This window comes from Uloborus diversus, chromosome 1 (assembly GCF_026930045.1).
Source record: "Uloborus diversus isolate 005 chromosome 1, Udiv.v.3.1, whole genome shotgun sequence".
Taxonomy (NCBI): domain Eukaryota; kingdom Metazoa; phylum Arthropoda; class Arachnida; order Araneae; family Uloboridae; genus Uloborus; species Uloborus diversus.
In genome coordinates, this window is record NC_072731.1 from 71,040,218 (window position 1) to 71,062,641 (window position 22,424).

Genomic DNA, 22,424 nt, shown 5'->3' on the forward strand with positions numbered 1-22,424 from the left:
TTCCAAATTACAGCAATATAGAGGAGCCTCTCCTCTTCCTTTGCACTTAGAAAATGGTCCTGTGGAACACAGTGTTTGTTAGAACGCTTCAATTTGGTATCACTGGAAAGTGAGAGAAAAGAACACGAGCACAATTTTTTAAACGTCATTTATTCCTACAGAAATGCATATGAACCTTCCCTCTCTTTTTGTATTTTAAACCAATGTACCGAGGTGTTTTTATATTTTTATAAAATAGTGTAGCAATAAATAATTAACAATTGTTAATTGGAGTAACCCCTAACACATATCTTTCTCACACAGCATCAAACCACCTCTGAAGAAGATCTCTCGATTCGAACAAGGAAAGTGAGTATACAATTTTAATCATACATTATTTTTTTCAATTGACAATATTTTAACAAACTCAGAATTTAAACCCAATAACAGGGCCTGATTACTGAATAAATCAACTTTGCAGTGGTCTAGGCTCCCCGCTTTTTAGGGCCCCCAAACAGCTAAAACAGCAAGGTTTGTCTACAGGAGCCACCGTAAAAAGTGTTTGGCATAGGATCCCCAGATTTCTTAATCGGGGCCAGCACAATAAGAGAGATTACAGTTACGGTTTATTAAATTTATAAGAAAGTCATTGGAAATGCTTACCTTTTGGTTATTTTACATGTTCGCAAGATACGAAACTACAGGCGTTTTGAATTAAATATAATTAAGTTTTACACAGACATACGAAGAGAAGTAATGAATGAATTAAATTGGACAGCGTTACTGAAACGGTTCTTTTGCTCACTCACCATAGGAGTCATGAACATATTTGCCAAAACTGAAATTTATTTCAAAACATTGAGAAAGAAAAAAGAAACCATTCATAGACTACAATTCTTTAGTGTTGCATAAGCACGAGATGCGAAGCGTAACTACTTTTTACGATAGCTTAAACTAAAGCATCTTAACTGAGTTTGATCGATCAACATACAAAACAGTGAAAACGTTTAATGAAATTAATGCCTTAATTTGGTAAAAAACCAAATCATTTCAAAATCAACGTCAGAATGCTAAGTAAGTACAACTCTTCTCATGCTGTTGAAGAAATATCGTTATCAGCAGACATTCCTCCTGCTTTTTTCAATAATTTGACTCTACGTTCATTCTGTTTGACAGAAAGAAAAAATGTTTATTTTTTCTAGCGAAGTACTAATCTATACACCATCTAATTTAGATTCGAGAAATTGATGCGAGCTGCCAAGAAAGCAGACAATGACTTCCGAGCCAACTTGAAATCCGTAGGACCATCCACAAAATTTAAGCTTGATGAGGAAGTGAAAGAGGTCAGATACTCTTTTCTGTCTCTTTTCTTATAGTGTGATGTATTTTTGTGATATATGTCTTGAACTGTCGTCCAAGAACATAGTTAAATTGATAACACGTAAACCATCCGTAGTAATCTTCTTATTTCAAAGAGTGGTTTAACTTCTTTATAACAAGCAATGTAAAGATTCATTACTTATTATTCTAGTCAACAGTATCTTCTTTCAATTTAACTATGATCATAATGTGTGATAGTTTCGATGTGTTTCCCACTCACCTGACTTCAAGCCTTTTCCTTTCGTTTCACCCTAATTTTACTCCTCTAAACTGCTCACCGGTTAAAATCCTAAATCATTTTATCTTACACAAAGTTAGCCCGTATAATCATCTTTCATTTATGAAACGTAACTATTAAATAACAAATCAATTTAACAAAAATAATTCATATTTAAAAATTACATTAATATTTTTTCTTAATAATAATCCTTATGTCAAGCAAAAAAAAAAAATATCTGTAAATACTTTACGTTTTACATAATAACACTAATTTTAATTTAACAGCGTTTGTATTGCATATTTTCAATTACCTTATATTTATATTTAATAACTTTTTGTACATTCAATGCAATGAAATTGCTTTTGAAAATTTCTAAGAATAATAAAACTTCTTTCTCTGTTCCACAGAAAAAAGCCCCCGAATGGGCAAACAAGTAGCCCGTTGATCTTCTGTGATTGGTCCACTCACTATTGCCCACTGAACGCAAAAAAAAATCTTGCCTATGTAATCAGCCAATTTCAAGTTTTCGACAATAAATTCTTTTAGCAAAAGTTTTGAAAAATTACACTTTTTTCTTAAAAAAGTCTTAACACGAAGCTTTTTTTCTGATGCGGCAAAAAGTTTAATTTTTGCAAATATTTTTCTTCAGAATGTCACTGTACAGTAAGTACATTTTAGAGAACAAAACATTTTTAGTTCTTTTTCTAGACGATTCAAAAAAAAAGCGATCCTTTTCAATGTTTTGCTTTGTTTTTAATGTGGTCCTTCATTTTGTGAAAACCTTTTCTTTTAATGGTGTGGGTATTTTTTCGTATGTCTGTGCCGTTCTCTGTATATTGCTATTTTACCCACTACATGAAAAATTTTATTTTGTTTCAATACTTACTGTTTTTCCTACATGCATTTTGTTGTTTTCTTCATTTTTGTCACATTGCAGCCTACTTCTTCTTTTTCTTCTTTTTTTGAAATTATGAAGCAAATTTTAATTTTAATAATAAACTATACAATAAGCAAACAATATTTCACGTATCCCTCATCCGTACTCTGTACAGGTAAGCTAAAAATTTCCGTATTCACTCATAACTTCCGTTCAAAAATATTAGCAGAAAATAGCAAATCAGTAATATTTTCAGTTTTATATTTAGTGCATTGAATGTTTTTCTGAAATTAAAAGCAAAGGAATTTCATTAGCCTGCCAAGTGAAACGTGAAAGTTTAATTAGAGCTAAAATATCTTAATGGCAATTAATATTACCGCTATTTAAGTTATAGCATTTTACTCTTCTGTATTAAAAGAAGAATATTCCTACCTTTTGTTTTCTTCTTTTTCTCTTTACATTCATTTATTTTCATATTATTGACAGTCAAGGAAAATTAAAAGAAGCAGAAACACGAGGAATACTTCTAAAGCCTGCATCGTCTAATATTATCTAAGCGATAGAATACTTAAAGTTTTCAAATACATTTTAAAGATAAACACGAAGAAATATTTATGCCAAAAACATTCTATAAATAAAAATAGAAATAAATTCACCGCTTCCAGTACTCATAAGTTCAAATTTTTAAATTAAAAAAGGTGAGGCTAATTTTTATGCTACGAAAGTAACGTGACAATTTTTTTGGCACAAGTAATGATTCATAATATAATATATTTAAATTAATAAGCGAAATCCACCAGACAGAAATAAATGTAGTTCAGAAATAATCAACTTTGCTGGGAAAAAAAAACTGCACAGCAAGTAAACTAAAAAGAATAAAGTATGTAATATTTTCGGAAAATGAATATGAAAATCGATTCAGCTCTGATGAATATTATAATTAAAAGATCAAGTTTTAGGGAAAAGGAGGATACAATATTATTATTCTTTCTTTTTTTTAAATCGTTTCTTATTAGTATGTTTTGGATGTTTTTACCTACTGAACAGCTGCACCAATTTGATTGCAAAAGTCAAGAAAATAAGCTGGACCACGTTTAAAACTTTTTTAAAAATCTATTTGAAGAAGCATTACTTTTAATCAGTTGTTTTCTGTTTTTGATCGTACTTTTCATTTACTTTTTGTTTTGAAATTTTGATGACACTTCTGTGAGAATTTTTCATCTGATTAAGATATTTTCTTTTGTTTTCCATTTTTGAATTTTGCATTTTTGGAATTCTTCATTGCACACCATCAGGCCAAACCAGACTGGGCTTTGGGAGCCAAGAAAGAAGAGAAGGCAGAAGAGTAAATCCTGGCACAGCGTTCCAAACGTTCCACCTTTAGACGCCGAAGAAAACGAAACTAATTCTTCGATCCAAGTTTCACAAGTACCAGGAACCGCACAGTCATCAAAAACGTGCAAAAACTGTAATATAACAACGATATTCATATTTGTGAAACCCAAATGAAATTGTACATGCTTCATAAAAGTTAACATAAAACTGATGTCTGAGAAGATAAATGAAAAACGATTTTCGATATCAAGAGCTGTATTTATATAATTCAACTACTATCTTTGCGTTTATAATTGTAACACCTATCTAAATTATGTAATTAGCATACTTGTTGACAGTGCTGATTTTTTGTTTAATACATTCTTTTACAAATTGTATGAATAAAATTATTATTCCTGGATATTTTTCTCTTTTTTTCTTTTGTAAGTTTAGCAATAAAAACATTTCAATTGTTTATGAAAGTGCTAGCTAGTTTATTAACTACGTTCTCATTTTATTTCAGCATATGAGTAGTTTTTGCGATTTATTTTTTTACTTTATATGCCGCAATAGCATAATACTGCAGATGCTGTTTAAAACTGCAATTATCTCTTAAGTGCCTAATTTATTAAAACTTGAAAAGATTTCTGGCTTTAAAATTATTTTTTAACACACGGAGAAGATGATTGAACACACCATTTTAACTTAAAAGGTGCTTATAACGCCTTGCATTGATACCGAAAAAAAAGAAAAAAAAATTATTTAAGAAAAATATATAATCCCTTTTCGCTCCGATCCTTATCTCACTGCCTCTCTCAATCGTCCAATCGTAGGTAAAGGCATGTAAATGTTGATTACATTGAAAACTTAAAATGGCGTTTATGAAAGAAAAAACACCCTACGGCACGAAGAAGAGATTTTGAGTGTGAACTCTCCCCGAGCTTTTAATTTTACCCTATATTGCCAATGCTAACTAAGAGAGCTTATATCCATATAAACAATACTATAGTCAAATCCTTCTCTCCTAGAAGGCAGTGGTACCCACCCACCCCCTAAGAGTAAGGGCGCAATCTCCTAAATATCGCGAAGATCCCCCCCCCCCCCCCGAAAGTGAGAGCCAGATAAAATCCCCTCAAAACAAGCCCCTCTGAACATTTCAATGGCCCAGTCTGCTCCATGACTTCTCCCCCCAGGGTGGAAACCCCCGAAGAAGATAAAAGTTGACTGCATTAGTATCTTCTGCAAAGTTGAAAATTGTCTAAATTTACCCAGAACTACGAAAGGTTCCCACGTAGAAAGGGATTAACGTTGTGGAAACACTTTTTGAAATAGGGATAAAAAGAAAGACACTAAATCTGAACTTTTTTTTTGAATGAATATTCCTTATTAGTGCGAGTCTTTTCAAACACCCTGCTTACATGCTATCTGTTCAAAAAACTATTTGCCAAATTTTACTGAAAAACTGAAATGATTTTCAGTTCAAATATTCAAAATATTGATAAATATTTACAAAACTACCTTAGTTTTTGTGCAGTAAATTTTTATTCCTCACAAAAAACAAAAAAGAGGAATTTTCAAGTATAACAAATTAAGAATAATGTGCATGCAGCAAATGAAAAAAAATATTGAGGATTAATTTCCAAAAGGCGTTAGGACAAAAGTTTCAGGAAAAAGTTTTTTTCGAAAAGAAAAGTAGCATGCTCATACAATGAATACATAACAATGAATTTACATAAAGTAGAAGTTACAAACAAAATTTAGTTTTATAGAAAACAGATGATCAAATTCGTGTTGTTTTCTGTAAAAGAAATCCCAAGTTCGCTTTGTTCCGAAAGGGATTAAAACAACTTTAACCAATTGCAACCTTCCTTGAAATCACATGGTTAGTCTCTACGAGGAAATGTTTCCCTTACGTCCATTTTGAAATAAATAAATAATTTAATTTAAAAAGCTCTATGAAACAAGCAAAGAAAAAAAAAAACATAAATAAATATGAGATATTAGAAATTACTGGAAACTTTTGGGAATAAACTATACTAATGTTTTTATTAAATGAACGATGTTACTACGATACACTTAACGCCAATATAAGTGAAAATAATAATATCGATGAGGAACGTTAAGTAGTAGATTGTGGTTACTAACTACTTTCCAAAATTATGTATCTAGTATTTATGTAAAATTTACATGAAAAAAAAAGCTTGGATTGCTTTCAACTGAAAGTAAACTATTTGATTTTCCAAAAAGGGTGCTGGTTTTCCCGAAAAGGGTTAAGTTTTTTTTTATTTCTATGGATTGTCAGGGTCTTTTTAAACCATAAAATTTAGTTTATTATCGTCCATTGATTACTGGGAAAAATTATATTTTCCTTAAATTCAATAATAAATCTTCCCCAATAAAATTGTGTTTTTTCAAGAATGGAAAAAATGACTAAACATTATTTGAAAACGAGTTCTTCAATCTTACTATTTTTGTTTTCCAGTAACACTATAGCTGCTGTTTACGTATTAAAAATTGCTTATATAACACACTCAGTGCATACCTTATTGACTATTGGCAACCTAGAGCTTCAACTTTGCTCGCACAGTTCTAATAAGACCAAATTTGGTAGATTAAAATCTGGAAACATGCGCTATTTAACGGCTAGGTTTTCCTGAAAACAGAAAAATCAAGATCATTAAAATATGCAAACCGAGCACTATTGATATTGCAAGAGCTTAATGTGGCAAAAGAGCTCTTGATAGATTTTTCTTTCATTTTCAGAAACGTTAGGAAAGTTAATTTTTTAGAAAACATGTTAACAAAGACGAACAACAAACAGTAAAAATTGTTTAAATGTGAATGTCCATTGATTTAAAAGTTAAGTGGGAGGAATTGTCTCAGTTTTAGTGGTGAACGCAAATAATGAACCTAGAAGACAACGGATGTATGTTCCAGAATTAAAGTAAGAGGTACCTTTTTATAGTATAGGGGATGTGGAACACAGATTCAAAAAAAAAAAAATAAATAAATAAATAAATAAATAAATAAATAAAATGAAAATAATAAAAAAAAAATAAAAAAATAAATAAAAAAATAAAATAAAAAAATAAACAGTTTAGAGTTTTGAAATTTTTTGTACTGATTCACCATCTATTTCATAAGCAAAATCACAAGATAAACACTAAAAAAATGTTTTATTTTAAATTTAACTTATTAAAAAATGGGTTGCTAAAACTCAAGATTTTTTTGGTCAATTTTCAAATTTTTTCAAAAGAATTTGCACAAATATCTAAGCTTTAATTTTTATTCTTCGATTTAAAAAATATTAATTAAAAAAAATATATATTTGAAGAAGAAAATTGAAAATTCTTTTTAATCACATTTTTTGCAGTAAGCTTGTTTTTAAATTTGCCGATTAAAAATTAAAGTAAACTGTTTTAAAACGATATGCTCCAAATTTCGTTACTTTATCTTTATCAGACCTTGACTTATAAGGGTTTCAGTGCCAAAAAATCGGGAAATATTGCATCATGGAGAGAAACGCGTATAAAGTTATAAATTAAAGATTAATATGAATTAAATGCATGCAACAAAAATAATTATATCTTTCATTAAAACTAAGATATAAACAAGATTCAAACGTTCTTTTAAAGAGGAAAAAAAAAGAAAAACTTTTTTAAATGATAAAAAAAAAAAACAAAATTTTACGATTTGTGTATTTTGTACCCCCTAATTTCCCCTTTTTCTGTATAGAGTATTTTTTAGATCAAAAAATAAGTAATAATTATAAAAAATAAATAATCTTAAACTCGTTTCTGTTCAAGCTTTCTCAATCCCGGCTAGCAGTCAAGTGATTGTTCTATGTTTTGGTACTGTTTGACCATCGATTATATGGAAAGGCTAATAGCCGGTTTAAGGGCGGAAATGAACGTATCTATTAGTTTATAGGGGTGTTAGTTGATTTGCTACAGATGTGCACTTTTGCCTTTCTATTAATTAGCTTTAGTTTTGTAAAAATGAAAATTTGCTCTCTCAGCAACATTTTTTTAATCTAAAGTATATTCGATCTATATTCTCAAGGCAAAAATTAATTGATTTCTTTATTCACACCAAAGTTTACCATTTTGCTCTTGCGTTTCTGAACGAAATGAAAATATTTTCTTTTCTTTTTGTTGTTTCCATGGTAATTATTTTTGTTTCCCCTTACTTTATTTTAGAGAATGCAATAAATGAATAAGGCACTAGTGACATTATAAAACGCGTGCATCAAAATCTCATCGTTATTTTCCCTTCTCCCCTGCTAGATTAATTCAGATGGAACAGTCTTTACTTGGCAGATTGCGAAATTACATACAATCCGCGGTCAAACTGTATGCAATAAATTTGCATGCATTTCAGTCTACCTTATCGAAACCTTTTTCCATTCTAAGAATCATTCCACAGGAACACTAATGAATCGCTCTGTTTAAAAACACATAATATATGAAACAACCATTAAATAATAAAATATCAATGCAGTCCGGAATGGGAGCAAATGCAATACAGTCTACACTCGTCACGATGAGCTTTGTCGTTCAAACGAAATCGGTCGTTAAAACAAGAGGTCGTTATAACGCAAATGCACAAAAAAATGTATGTTTTCAGTCAGATTTACACATGATGGAAAAACTTTAACAAGTTAACTGCATAGCAGCACCTACCATGGCTACTAGTACAATCTCTTGCCCCATGACAAGACAGAGGAGAGGTTCACCAACCATTTGTACCGGCTATCTCTCTCTCTCTCTCTCTCTCTCTATATATATATATATATATATATATATATATATATATATATATATATATAAACTTGAGCTTTCCCTTCTTTTTTTGTTGAAAACATTGGTTAATTCTTTTATTTAGATATTGTGGAAGCAACGATTCAGTTTGGACGTTCTAACGTACGTGAAAATAACATTGCAGCTATGGAATATCAAACAGGACTCTTTGTATCGGTCGTCATAAAGGAAGGATTGCTTTATAATGTTAGGTTGTTCCAAAGAGAGTGAAAGAATTGCATAGAAGATACTGTTAAAACTAATATTTAGTAAAAAAGTATAAAATCTAAAATTACTTTAAAAGAAATAAAATGAAAAAGAAAAACATATCCTAAACACCTTCACTTAACAGTTTTAACATAAGAAGGTCTCATATTTTAGAGAATGCTCAGTCGTAATTGCCGTATTTAAGCGTTTCTATTTTAATTATAAAACAGTAACGTAAAGGTAACCAATCCATATATATATATAATAACAATAAAACGAAATAAAAAAAGCAAAATAAATGAATAATTTGACAAATAATAATCAATATGATGAGATTTATCATCTGTAAGAAAGGAGAAAAATCAGCACTATTTGTACATGCGATGAAAACAGGGCGGTCATTCCAAGCTCATCAACTTGCGAGATCGAGATTCTCGCTCACGCGATCGGTTGTGATGTAGGAATGTTATCATAGCAACGGTCCCCTGTTGCCACTCCGTGTGCGGCAAAAACACGTCGGGACGAATTCGCGTCATGTGACCAAACAAAGTATGTTTTGGGGAAAACCATATTAGTTTACAGAGGTTAGGGTTCCATCTATACTATTTGTGACATGTTCTTTGTTATAGTAGGATTTGATATACGATTATGTAGCTTTCAACTATCCGTAGACGACGAGTTTTGATGCTCTGGTTGTTTAGTAATTTTTCGTAATCTCAAAAATGTACCTGAAGGGCAAAGTGGATACCATATACACTATGTCCGGTCATGACAAGTCACTTCATCTGAACCTGGAAGTCCTTCAATTTTAAGATTTCAAGACAATGCTGACCTTGAAGACCGTCCGTATACTCTCATGGAATCTGAAACAACTGGATAAGTCAAAGGTCGCTTCACCCAAACTTAGATGTTTTAAGAACTACTACAGTCCTTCAGTTTTACGACCTATTCCTCAGCCTGTTAAACCAATTACAGAGATCAACACTCCTGACAAGTACTCTAGTAAAGGACAATCAGAAACAAAAATTTGAAAAATCAATCATGAAGTAACTAGACAATGTTTCGACTAAAGCTTCTCAGAAAACTGTTAAAAAGACCACTACCAAAAATACTAAATCAAAAATCTTTGCTACAAAACATAGGATTGCATAAGAGAATAATAAGAAGAAGGAAGTAAAGAACTTTGATGATGTAAGGTGCATTTTTTATGATGAAATGTTCATTGAAGATGATGATCAGCCAACGTAAAACTGTATACAATGTCGTATTTGTTCTCAGTGTTGTCATAAAAAGTGTTCAGCATTCGAAAGTGGTCATGATTTTCTTTGTGATAGCTGCAATGATTAGTATTGTTGCAGATTTTTTTTTTAAATATGCTCCTAAATTTTGGGTGTTGACTTTTTTAGTTTAGTTTATTTGTTATAATAATTAACATTGTAGAAAAATGTTTTTTAATATGAGGTTTTAATTTTTTAAGTTTATTTTATTTTTAAATTCGATTTATTTGTTTGTAATAACTACAATAATTAGCATTGTAGCAAAAAATGTTTTTTTGGATATGTTCCTTTAATTTTCGATAGTTATTTTATTTTTGATGTTTAGTTTTATGACAAATAATGTTGTTGTTCGCTTTGCCCAAGTACCGAATCCACTTTACCCGGGGTGTTGGGCAAAGTGTATATTCATGCCATTGTTGAAACTGGTCTTATATCTAATAGTGTAATTAATATTAAGGACAACTGTTAGTGCATTACGTAAGTTCATTAAATGAAGAATGATTATAAACATTTGTTTCAATTTCTAACGTTATGACTAAACGACAATAATCAAGAAAAGGTTAAGGTATTCACGTTGTCCGGGTTTCCCCTACTGACAGAGCATAATTTTGCAATTTTTGAGCTCTTGTACATTTTTGGACTGCTAAATGAGTACAAGATAACATTGGTGAAAGATTAACTCTGTTACAATAGCGATATAGATGTGTTGTAAAAGGGTATAAATCAGATCTATAGTTGAAAAAAATGTTCGGGAGAATCAACCTTGGAGTTTTAGGGGATTCACTTAAAAAAAGTATTTCAAAATCAATTTTCATAATATTTGCACTATTTTTACCGTAACAAATCAAATGTTTCGAGGGGTGGCGACCCTTCTAAAAATTACAGCATTATTTTTTAGCCAAAGTTTTGACGAGGATTAATTTTTCAAATTGCTTGCAGTTCTTGTCAGAATTTCAAATTTTTTATCTAAAAAAATAGGGATGAATATCCCATGATTTTCATATAAATCAAAGTTGTGTGCTTTTCATTTGAAGAAGTTACTGTTCCGAAATCTAGTCGTCGGGAATAAGTCACGTGACTAGTACGTACCAGTCACAAAAACAATAGACTAGTTCACCGAGACTAAGTTTTCTGTCAAAACATCTCAGAAAGGTACGTTTTAAATTGAATAATTTTAATTAGAAAGTAAGAAACTAGACATTATATTGTAAATATAATAATTAGACGATAGAGCAAAAATTGGAAGGAATAAAAGATTTTTTTTTTGTGACTGCAGCTTAGCCTTGTAGTGTTATAACTTACTCTATATTGAAAAGGGCCCTTGTAGCTACAAAAAACGTACATGTAGTGATTTTTCAAATTTGTGCTCCAATACCATGTTGTTTTTCGCTCTATCCTTTATTCATTTGCAAGAGGAAAAACTTCTTCTATTTTTCAGTGTGATCATAGTTCCAAATAAAGAGAAGCAACGATGTATCGGGAGAAATTAACTTCAAAATGTCGAGTGTTTATTCATATTTAGAGAAGCACAATTTAATAAATCGAGGGAAAAACATTTTAAAAGTATCCTATTTGGATTTATACTTCTGCCAACATTTATGTCAAACAGAGTGTGAAAAATGAAATTGGTGTGAAATTGTTGCAAATTAATCATAAACATGAGTCATCTGTAAAGTTAGGTGTTCGAAAAAAAATCTCTAGAAAGGAGAAACATTCATTCGCGTGATAAGTTGCAGTCATTAAAGTACAGCAACAACTTGTACACTGCTGTCAAAAGCGAGATTTATAATGTTGATTGAGAACGGCATGCTTTTAACCCTTTAGCAGATTAAGAGAAAATGTATGGCAGATTATATTTCTCTTCCCGATTTTTTGCAGTAAATGAAATTTTCTCGCCTTGAAACGCCGCTTATTTATGTAATTTGTTTTGATGGAAGTTTTAAATCTCTTGTGTGAACTTAACTTGTAAATAAACTCAAAATCACTTTTTGAAGTTTGGAAGCCAGTCTCTTTTTATATTTTGTGAAAGTTTTAGCTTTTTGACGAAATTGTCGTAATTGAAGACGAATTTATATTGATTGTAAAAATGTTTCTCGCGCTTTTGAACGTTGACTCACGAAATTGAAGCTCACATTTTATCAAATTATTGAAACTGCTTTCACATATTTTTAGCAATTGTAAAACTGAGTTCAAAAATGAGGAAGACCTTTTCCAACCATAAATTTGAAATTTTTTAAGCGTCGCAAAATTAGTTGGTGCATAAAAGCATTTTCTTGTTTCATTTTATCGGATAAATAATATTCTCTAACACGATTAAGAACTAAAACAGCTAAATCTATGCACAAATTCATTCTGGATATGGACTTCTTTGATTTTTTAAATTTCATAAAATCTAAATACTTTTAGGAATTTCAATTTGCCTTTTTTCCCCCAAGGATGTTATTAGTTTTCAAAAACATCGGTTTCGTCACATTTTAAAAACACGATTAAAAAAATCTTTCTTTATAAGGTTCACATTTTTTTTTTATTCCATATAATTACAAACTGCTTTCATGTCCCCTTATGAGATGAAAAGGGGAGGAGGGCTGATTTTTTAAATTATTAATTTTAACTCTGTTTGCTTTTTTATTATTAAATTTAATGAACCTATTTTAAAATAAAGTTTAATGTATCAAAACCAATGTAATGCCGGAAACTCTAAAATAGTATAATTAATAATGTAATTATAATTGCATGTTTTTGAAATTTCAGGTACTTTTAATATAACTTAAAGTTGACTGCACGAGATTGTTAATGTCTTATGTAAGAAATTCTTATCTGAACAGAGTCTTAAATTCTTGTGTAATGGCCAAATCTTCAGTTATCAAATGATGTTGCTTAAGAATGAATCATGACATAACGTCAGAAAGCAATGTTAAAGCAAAGGAACAATTTTAATAATTAATCACAAATAATTGTTTTAAGGTTCAATTTATATTTTTCCTCTCAATTGAAAAGAAAATATGTGGCAATACTTTTTTAAAAACTAGAATTTATTCTTTAAGAAAAATGTACTGATAATTCACAGACATGTGAAGAAAATGAAGTTGTCGACTCATAAAACAGCAACGCCTTTCTTCTCAAATTAGGAATGACTAATCAATAACACTGATTTCTCAAAAGCCATCCTCCTGACCAATATGTAAGTCGTTTTCAGAAAAAAATATTACAACACGAATATTTAGAAACACATAATATCTACAATTTCCAATTATTTTTAACTAAAAAACTAATTTTATGAGTTGCATTTATTAAAACTATACCGAAAAAAAAAACCCCGACTCTGTTACCATTTTTAATCGAGTGGAGATTTTTCTTCAGTAAATTACGTTTAGTTAATTACCACTTAAAAAGTGCACAAATTTTAATCGATTACATTTTAGAAAAAGTTTTTTTTGTTAATAATAATTATAACTTAAAATAGGATGTATGTATTTAAAAGTATAAAGTGCTTACTTGTAACATTTTTTTGAATAATTTCCAATCGTCTATTTTTTTCCTTATCTTTGACTGATGTGTACGTATAGGACTTCTAGAATACCAATAGAAATGAAGCTGTTTAGTGTCATCGTTTTCAAGGACATTTTGCTAAATTTTCAGTGGAACTGAAACATCTCCTTTGCTTTGATCTATGTTAATACCCATACATGATTCAGTGGCCGTTTAGAGAAAACAAGTATTTTTGTTCATACCTTTGAGAAAACGATTTTCCTCGACTTCTAGTTGTAGCTCAACCCATTTTTCATCCTTATCTTTGTTCCCTTTCAAGACCTTTTAAATGTTAGTATAAATTATAGTTTAATAACTTTGTTGAAAGATTTAAAAAAGAATTTCCAATGATGTCAGAATTATCTTCTTTGCAATCGTTTTTGGCCGTGCACATGATTGTGCACCTTTAGAATGTCAATAGAAATGAAACTATTTATTTCATAATTAAAAAAATATTTTTTTGCAAAATTTTCAGTAGTTGTCTAGTTTATAAATTTGAAGTAAATCTTTTTCCGATTTCTGACGACCCCTTCTTTGTCCGTATTCCTGTTAGCGCCGGGTCAGCCCCTTAAAATTGTATGAATAAAAATAATAGCTTAGCTTAAAATAATTTTGCAGAAAGTTTTTGTGTAATTTCCAATGGTGGCTAAACTTTCTTCATTGCCTTCATTAGTCTTCATGATCATGCATGACTCTCAGATTTCAAGATAAATGGTATAGTCTGCCTCACAACAAAAACAGTAAAAAACCCTCAGAATATAGAACATTATTAGAGCTCTGCTCATTCAGACGAAAGTTGATTGATTGACACGTTAAATAGATAGATCAAGGACTATGCAGTACAATGTGACATGTTACATGTATTAAATTAGTATGTTATACCATCGGTTAAGAATTTAAAAAATAAATCAGTACAAGTTTAAGAAAAAAAAAGTTAATTTCTAAGAACGCTATTTTAAATATGTACCCCAGGTAGCATTAACTCATCGGATTTTGCTCGGCCGATCATCGACTCCTCCTAAACTCATCGCGTAATGCACGCTGATATCGTTGCGATCAGAATCCGAGAACGGTTTTCGATGAGCTGTTTTTTTATCGGAAAACTATATCGTTACGATCAAATCTTCCGATGAAAATTTGCCGATCTGCATTTCATCGGAAAAAGAGATCGTAACGATCAAATTTTCCGATGAAAATTTGCCGAGCTGCATTTCATCGGAAAAAGAGATCGTAACGATCAAATTTTCCGATGAAAATTTGCCGAGCTGCATTTTATCGAAAAAAGAGATCGTAACGATCAAATTTTCCGATGAAAATTTGCCGAGCTGCATTTCATCGGAAAAAGAGATCGTAACGATCAAATTTTCCGATGAAAATTTTCCGAGCGAAATTTCATCGAAAAACGAAATCGTAACGATCAAGTTTTCCGATGAAAATTTGCTGAGCTACATTTCATCGGAAAAAGAGATCTTAACGATCAAATTTTCCGATGAAAATTTGCCGAGCTACATTTCATCGGAAAAAGAGATCGTAGGGATCAAATTTTCCGATGAAAATTTTCCCAATCTAAAATTTTTGGAAATCTCCCAACTGTTAAAATAGGATAAATTTTATTATTCGAATATCCGACTATTGATCAAACGTAAGGCTATACGGATCAACATTCAAGTTTGAGAATCGGAGGAAAAATGACTGAGACTTTGACTCCGAATCCGACTCCTGGATTTTGGAAGGGTTTACTCCAATTTGCTGCAAAATCAATTCAACTTTAACTCCACGATTCCAACGCCGATTACCTCACTGGAATTGCGAACAAAATGAGACTCCGGCTCTTGAATGATTTCTCTCTATCTCCAAAACTATTCCACTCCGTTCAATTTGACTCCCAAAATTACCGACTCCGACTCTTCACTAGCTGGCGCCATAAGTGTCATGGCCTTGCCACCCGATAGATGGCGCCACAAATGATTTTCCATTTAATGCATTATTTTCCGCCATGGAGCGAGCATAACTTGTCTAGTGTTTAGCATATGAATCTCGTATTCCAAAGGACTAGGGTTCGATTCCCGGCTAGAGCGACTAAGATTGAACTTATGAATCACGCTCATCAAAAGTTGTTAAATTAGAAATTAATTGAACAAGTTATTTAAAAAAATAATACATATTAAGTAATTCCCAAATGACGTCATCCGAAAATACCCCTCCTGCAAGTTTTCTTCCCACTGTTATTTTTTTTTCCTGCTTGCTTGTCTCTATATCGTAGTTGTTACTACTTCTCATCGTATTTTCATCCTAAATTCATTGCCTCGGAACGACAGCACTGCTCGTATATTGCTCCAAATTTCATCGTATTTTCATCCAAAATTCATCGCCTCGGAACAGCACTGCTCGTATATTGCTCCAAATCTCATCGTATTTTTATCCAAAATTCATCGCCTCGGAACAGCACTGCTCGTATATTGCTCCAAATTTCATCGGTATAGGGAGCAAAATTCATCGGATTCCGATGATCGGATTCTACTGTTGCCGATGAGACATATTGGAGCAATTTCCGATGAAAACTCATCGGAAGCCGATCATCGGCCGATCATCGACCGATCAAAGTTTGATCGGATTTCGATGAACGGCCGATCATCGGCCGATGAGTTGATGCTACTCGGGACTCTACTGCTGTTACCAGCCTTAAGCTTGGGCGGAAGTTACCTAAAAAAACATATCCAAATCATTTTTAGGGTTATCTAATCATTTGAATTTTCCGTTTGCCGAATCTGTTTATGTCACAACTAATCAGTGTTCCATTTTAATCAGGAGCACCTCAATGGGAAGTCACTATGACCTCGCAAAATTTATCCTCTTTTGGCAATTTTGGTCTAAAGATTCGGCTACATTATCATCATTCGGCAGAATTAGGAGTTCTATTCGGCAAAATGTGGAGTTTTATTCGGAAAATTGAGGCTTTTCAATCTCCGAAAAAGTTTCGGGGTGTCCCTGATTGCAATACAAAGTATTAAAAACTTTTAATGAATTAAATTTACTAGAGTTTCGAGCTCGTCTTCCACTTCTTAGGTTTAGCTCTCGTAAATTCTTGGTCCTTCACCAAATGGCTGCAAAGCAGCCATATGCTTTTGTTTGCTTGCTTATTCTGAAGTGTGTCGGGAGTAATTCAGCTGCGTCGGCAAAGAACCAACTTCTATATCTGTCCGACAGCCACGTCTGAACAATAGGGTTCTTTATTCCAACGCATAGCACAAGGTCAGTAGAGCTGTAGGACTAAAGAACAAAACAATTCTACAACCTTTTCTTTTTCTTTATTTTTTTTCACAACTAAGATTTTATTTAAGATAGGGACTTTTTTATGTCTACCTTTAGAATGTCAATAGAACATAGCTCGTTAACTGTGAGCAAAATCGCTGATTACTTTATTCAGAAGCTTAATGGCAGACTGAGGAGGATTTTTACTTTTATATAATGTTGAGTCCCACTATCATCAGTATAAAAAGAAAATTGTTTTTTTCAGGGAGAAGGGTGGAGGGGAGCAAAGGATGTATAATTAATGCAATTTTTATTGGAAGACAACAAAAACTACGCTCACTTATGTGTGAAAACTTTAATTTTTCAAAGCCAGGAGGGGTGGGCAATCTCGCACTCGCGAAAGCTTTGAGCAAGCATTACTTTCCGACATCTGAAAAAAAAAAAAATGATATTGTAAGATCATGCATAGGTGATCAAGGCGTTTTGTGATTCGACAAAACCAAGCAATCTGTCATCGTGTGAATATGAATGCTTGATAGATATAGCATAAGACTACCTTGAAATCTATCTTCCAAGATACTTACCCTCATTTTTGGTGTTGTCCACGAAACAAGAATTTTCTGCTTCGACAAAACGACGCAGTCTGTCATCATGTGAATATGAATGCTTGATAGACATAGCATAAGACGACCTTGAAATCCATCTTCCAGGATATTTGCCCTCATTTTTGGTGTTGTCCACAAAACAAGAATTTTCTGCTTCGACAAAACCACGCAGTCTGTCATCATGTGAATATGAATGCTTGATAGACATAGCATAAGACTGTACCTTGAAACCAATCTTTCAGGATACTTACTCTAATTTTTGGTTTTGTCCAAAAAAAAAAAAAAAATCAATCTTTCGTTGCAAAAGCAAGGCCTGTTCTTCCCTTTGCCACAACCTACCTATTGAAATCTGGATTTTAAAACTATGTAATCACTGAATCTAATTATCGAAGTTTTGTAGATGCTGAATCTGATAATTGACTCCCGCTATAAAAAATTAAACCTAATAAACTAAAAACTGTGCCAGTTACAACAGCCTCACTCCTCCAAATAATTCGAAGTTCAATTTTGAATTTTGATTCCTTTGTTGCCTATTGTTTATTTTTTTACTCTAGAATTTGTAAGTACAGTCAAGCAGCGTAAACTTTATACCTGGTGCTGTTTTTAAATGGTGATGTTCCCCTCTAATTGGTGCTGGTTAATATGATCAAATTCAGTTAATACGAAGCTACAAATATCTATCACTTTAATAACAGGGGTCCGCATTGGATATTGAACCATGAAAAGGACTCGCTGGCGAAAAATTTTAGAATGCGCTGATTTAAAATAATGCCTGCTAAAGTGAGCATAAGTACTTGAAAAAATCCACCGAAATATCTGAGCATGTAAATATTAGTTAATTTTCTTGCATGAATTGTAATAAGCAGAATCAATTAAATAGTTTGTGAAAAATAAACTTAACAATTTCGCAAAATCTTATTAAACACAGTATGTTTATGTGGTTATAAATGAGGTTAAACTAATTCGTTCATCCTAGATCGTTAAATTATGTTTGCAGTTTTATGTATTTACTAGTGGCACCCGCACGGCTTTGCCCGTAATAGAAAAATTAAAAGGTCTTTAGGTTCGCCTGTATATTTACAAATAATGTATGATGAATTTTCTCGCCAATTGGCTTGTACCCATGTTACAGTTCCACGTTTTGATAATTTCGTATCCCGCCAATTGGCTTGTGCCCATGTTACGATTCCACGTTATGATAATTTCGTATTTTATGACAGTTTTTTTTCTTAAAATTGGAATAGAAAAAGAACCACATCGAATTTTCGAAAAATCGCTTCGAGGTGCACACCTCCATGCTTCAAACTAACTTTGTGCCAAATTTCATGAAAATCGGCAGAACGGTCTAGGCGCTATGCGCGTCACAAACATCCTCCGGACAGAGAGACTTTCTGCTTTATTATTAGTGAAGAAATATTAAATACGAAAGAAGAAAATACATTTGAGACGGCAAGTGTTAGTTAAATGATAGATTTTAAGCAAAAGCAGGGAACAGTAAAATTAGGAAAACTATGCTTTCCTCTAATTTTGTAATATCTTAGTTACCATTAACTTTCAATAAAATATTTTCATTAGTTACTACATTTTAGAACAGCTACTGATACAAAGTATAACAGTTAAACCAAATAGTAACTTTTTAGAAAATGAACTTCGACTTTTATCTTACGTAAAAGTAATATCACATTAAAATGAATGCGAAATGAGCAATTTAGTTAAGTAGGAAAATTCATGACTAGCTTTGTTTTTCTATTTGGTCTTCGAAGTGGGGGAGGGGGGAGGGACGAATAATGAACGATTATCTTTGACTACAAAGAACAATTGTAGATGTATGAGGCCTTATTCAGCCCATAGATTTGACGTCACTTAAGTACTTCTTATTTGTTTGTTAATGCCATAAAGATTGAAAATGCTTTTGTGAAGTCAGGCACGTACACAGGCAGCTTTTTGTCAGATGATAGAATTAAATGCTGCATTTAAAAATAATTTCTTTACAGGAACATAACATGCTATATTGTACGCGAAATACGTCGATATCGGAACGAAGTTATAAATACTCAATACGTACTCATTTACGTAATTCTCAAAATTACTAGAAAATTTGACGCATAACTTACATGCAGCATAAAAATTGATCATTAATAAGGTCTAACATTTTGGGTTCCAATTTCGATAGTATACTAAATGTGTTTAACTGTTCCTAAGTGGTATTTCGAACCACAAAGCTACACACACACACACACACACACACGCACACACACACACACACACACACACACACACACACACACACACACACACACACACACACACACACACATATATATATATATATATATATATATATATATATATACACATACATACAGGGTGTTCTGTTTTAACCTGCAAGACGTTTATTTTGGCAATCGTTAGTCCTATATGTATACTTCCAATTGCAAAAATGTTCAAAATCAGATGCAGGGTTGAGATATTGAAAGTTTGAAGTAAATATAAAAACAAGTCAAAGAATACAAAATTTAACTTTTTATACTGGCCTCAGATCCCGTAACTTATATTTAAGAAAATAATCTCCATTGAAAATATTTCCAACAAAAAAAGTTAAAATTAGTACGACCAGTATTCACCGAGATATGACTGTTAACGAGTGTTTAAACGAAATGTCTGTATAGAGTGTGGTTTTTCAAATTGTTCGAGGTTTTGTAGTGTGTTTTTGCATATCACGGCATAACATTTGCATTTATTTTTGAATAGCAATGAAAAATATAAATACCTTGTTTTTCTTACTTTGACGACCTGTCATTCTTCTGAAAGGGCGATAAGTTCCTATCTCATCTTTTCTATGGTCCCTTAGAACTTTGAAATGGAATATCTCCTTGAGGTTTGATAGTTCAAATGTCAAATTTTTTGTGTCAGTAATATTTTTCAATGCAGATTATTTCTCTAAATAGGGGACCTGAGGCCCGTATAAAAAGTTCAGTTTTGTATTTTTTGAGCAATCACAATTGCTTATTGTTCTCACTTGACCGTCCTTGAAATTCCGGTTCCTTTTTCAGCTTGGACCAGGGTGCCTCTGCAGCACAACCGCCCGCCGTCCTCCAGGCGCGGCTGTCCCCCGGTCCTGAGCTATCCGCTTCTCCTGGTCGGAGGCGTCCATGTCCTACACGCACGCACGCTCACAGACATACAAACACACGACTTCACACACTCCTACACACACACACATACACACACTCATGCCTGCACACAGACACAAACACACATGTCTACATACACACACAAGAACGCCTACACGCACACGCGCGTACACAACACTCACTCACACACATGCATACATACACTTACACACACATGCACCCACACACATGCGCCTACACAAACACACACACGCATATACACGCTCGTGATTGCGAAAAACATAATTTGAATTCAAGATGCCAAAAATTCAAATTAATGTAATTTTTTTTTTACTTATTTTTATTTTCACTTCAAAGTCTCAATATCTGAACTCTGTATCTGATTTTGAACATTTATGCAACTGAAAGTATACATCTAGGACTAACGATTGCGAAAATAAAGGCCTTGCAGGTTAAAACGGAACACCCTGTATGTTATATAATTAGGATGTCCTCCCAAAAAAATAAAGACGATTTTTCAAGTCGAACACGCTTATATTTTTAATTTTATGTCAAAAAATTGTAAAAAGAACTTTCATATAATGTGAACAACTGCAGCACGTGCCGACTTGCGTCTGAAAGTGTGAACCATCAGCAGTGCACTAAGACCAAATCGAAATTAAAAAAAAAAAAAAATAACTGCTGTTAGAAACTGGAAATTTCATAATAATAAAACGCTGTCCATATAGCTAGGCTTGCCAGACGTCCCGGTTTTCAGACAAAATCCCAGAGTCACGGCCGGTTTACTTCATGTTCCAGAAAATGATAAAATTGATTATATGTGACCAAAAGTCTAAAAATAGTTGACTGTGATGGGATATTTAGTATAATTACTTTTGCATTTGACACCTTGACGCGTACAATTGACATCGGATTAGCGTGTGAACATTTTTACAAAAAGGTTAAAAATAAAATAAAAGAGATCGACTTTCGAAAAAAGTCCTAGCCAATAAAAAGTACATGTGAATATCATGGTCAAATTTTTATTCATTTCAACTGTTTCTTCTTTTTTAGGTAACTCACAAATGTTAACATGTTTCAAATAAAATGTGTAAATATATATGCCTGAGTAATTTATTATGGGTACTGGATTAGGTTCTTAAATAGTAACCATTTATTTATGAGTTTTAATAATTACCCACTAAATCACACTAAAAGCCAGCCAATAGTGCAATCTTGAATTTGTGCGAAGTTTGGGTGGGGGGATCATTCCGTTGTCCCGGTTGAACATTTAAGAAATCTGGAAAGCCTACATTTAACTCTACATGAATCGCTGACAACATTTATTAAAATAAAAAAAAATATATTTAAATATTCCGCACTAGGCTTGAAATTTATAATTCTATTTAAAAAATTGATTTTTCCCATATACTTTTAAAAATATTTAAGGTTAATTTTAAGAAATTTTTAAGTGGACAAAAATAAACAATAAAGGAGGTAACACTACGCAAAAAAATAACTTTTTGTCTGCATCCTGGTTTTAAAACTAATTTTAGGTCGAGAAAAACGAATATGGTAGTGGATTTTTTTTATTATCTCTTGTTTCAAGATACACAAAAGCCCACTGGTGAAAGATGCACAACAACCACACATTGATTTGAAAGTAAGTTTAAAAAAGGGGGAAAAACCCTGCGCAATAAATGCTGTTAAATAGGTCCTGTTTTATTACTATGTTTATTTTTCCAAAAGCAGTGGTTCGCTTTTGGCCTATTGCAGCAAACGCTTCATCTTCGATTGCTTTTTGTACGTCAAAGAAGGACCATCTTTTAAATAGTTCATAAGAATTTGGAGAGCATTAACTCAGCCATATGAC

At 32.1% G+C, this 22,424-nt stretch overlaps 1 protein-coding gene across 1 annotated transcript in view; it reads left to right on the forward strand.

The window, feature by feature from the left end:
• Positions 1 to 22,424, forward strand: part of LOC129225323 (troponin T, skeletal muscle-like) — a 92,588-nt gene that overhangs the window by 10,957 nt on the left and 59,207 nt on the right. The window contains exons 5-7 of the mRNA XM_054859914.1: positions 304 to 348; positions 1,214 to 1,322; positions 3,752 to 3,801. Of these exons, the coding sequence (XP_054715889.1) occupies positions 304 to 348; positions 1,214 to 1,322; positions 3,752 to 3,801 (204 nt within the window). The remainder of the gene's footprint in view (positions 1 to 303; positions 349 to 1,213; positions 1,323 to 3,751; positions 3,802 to 22,424) is intronic.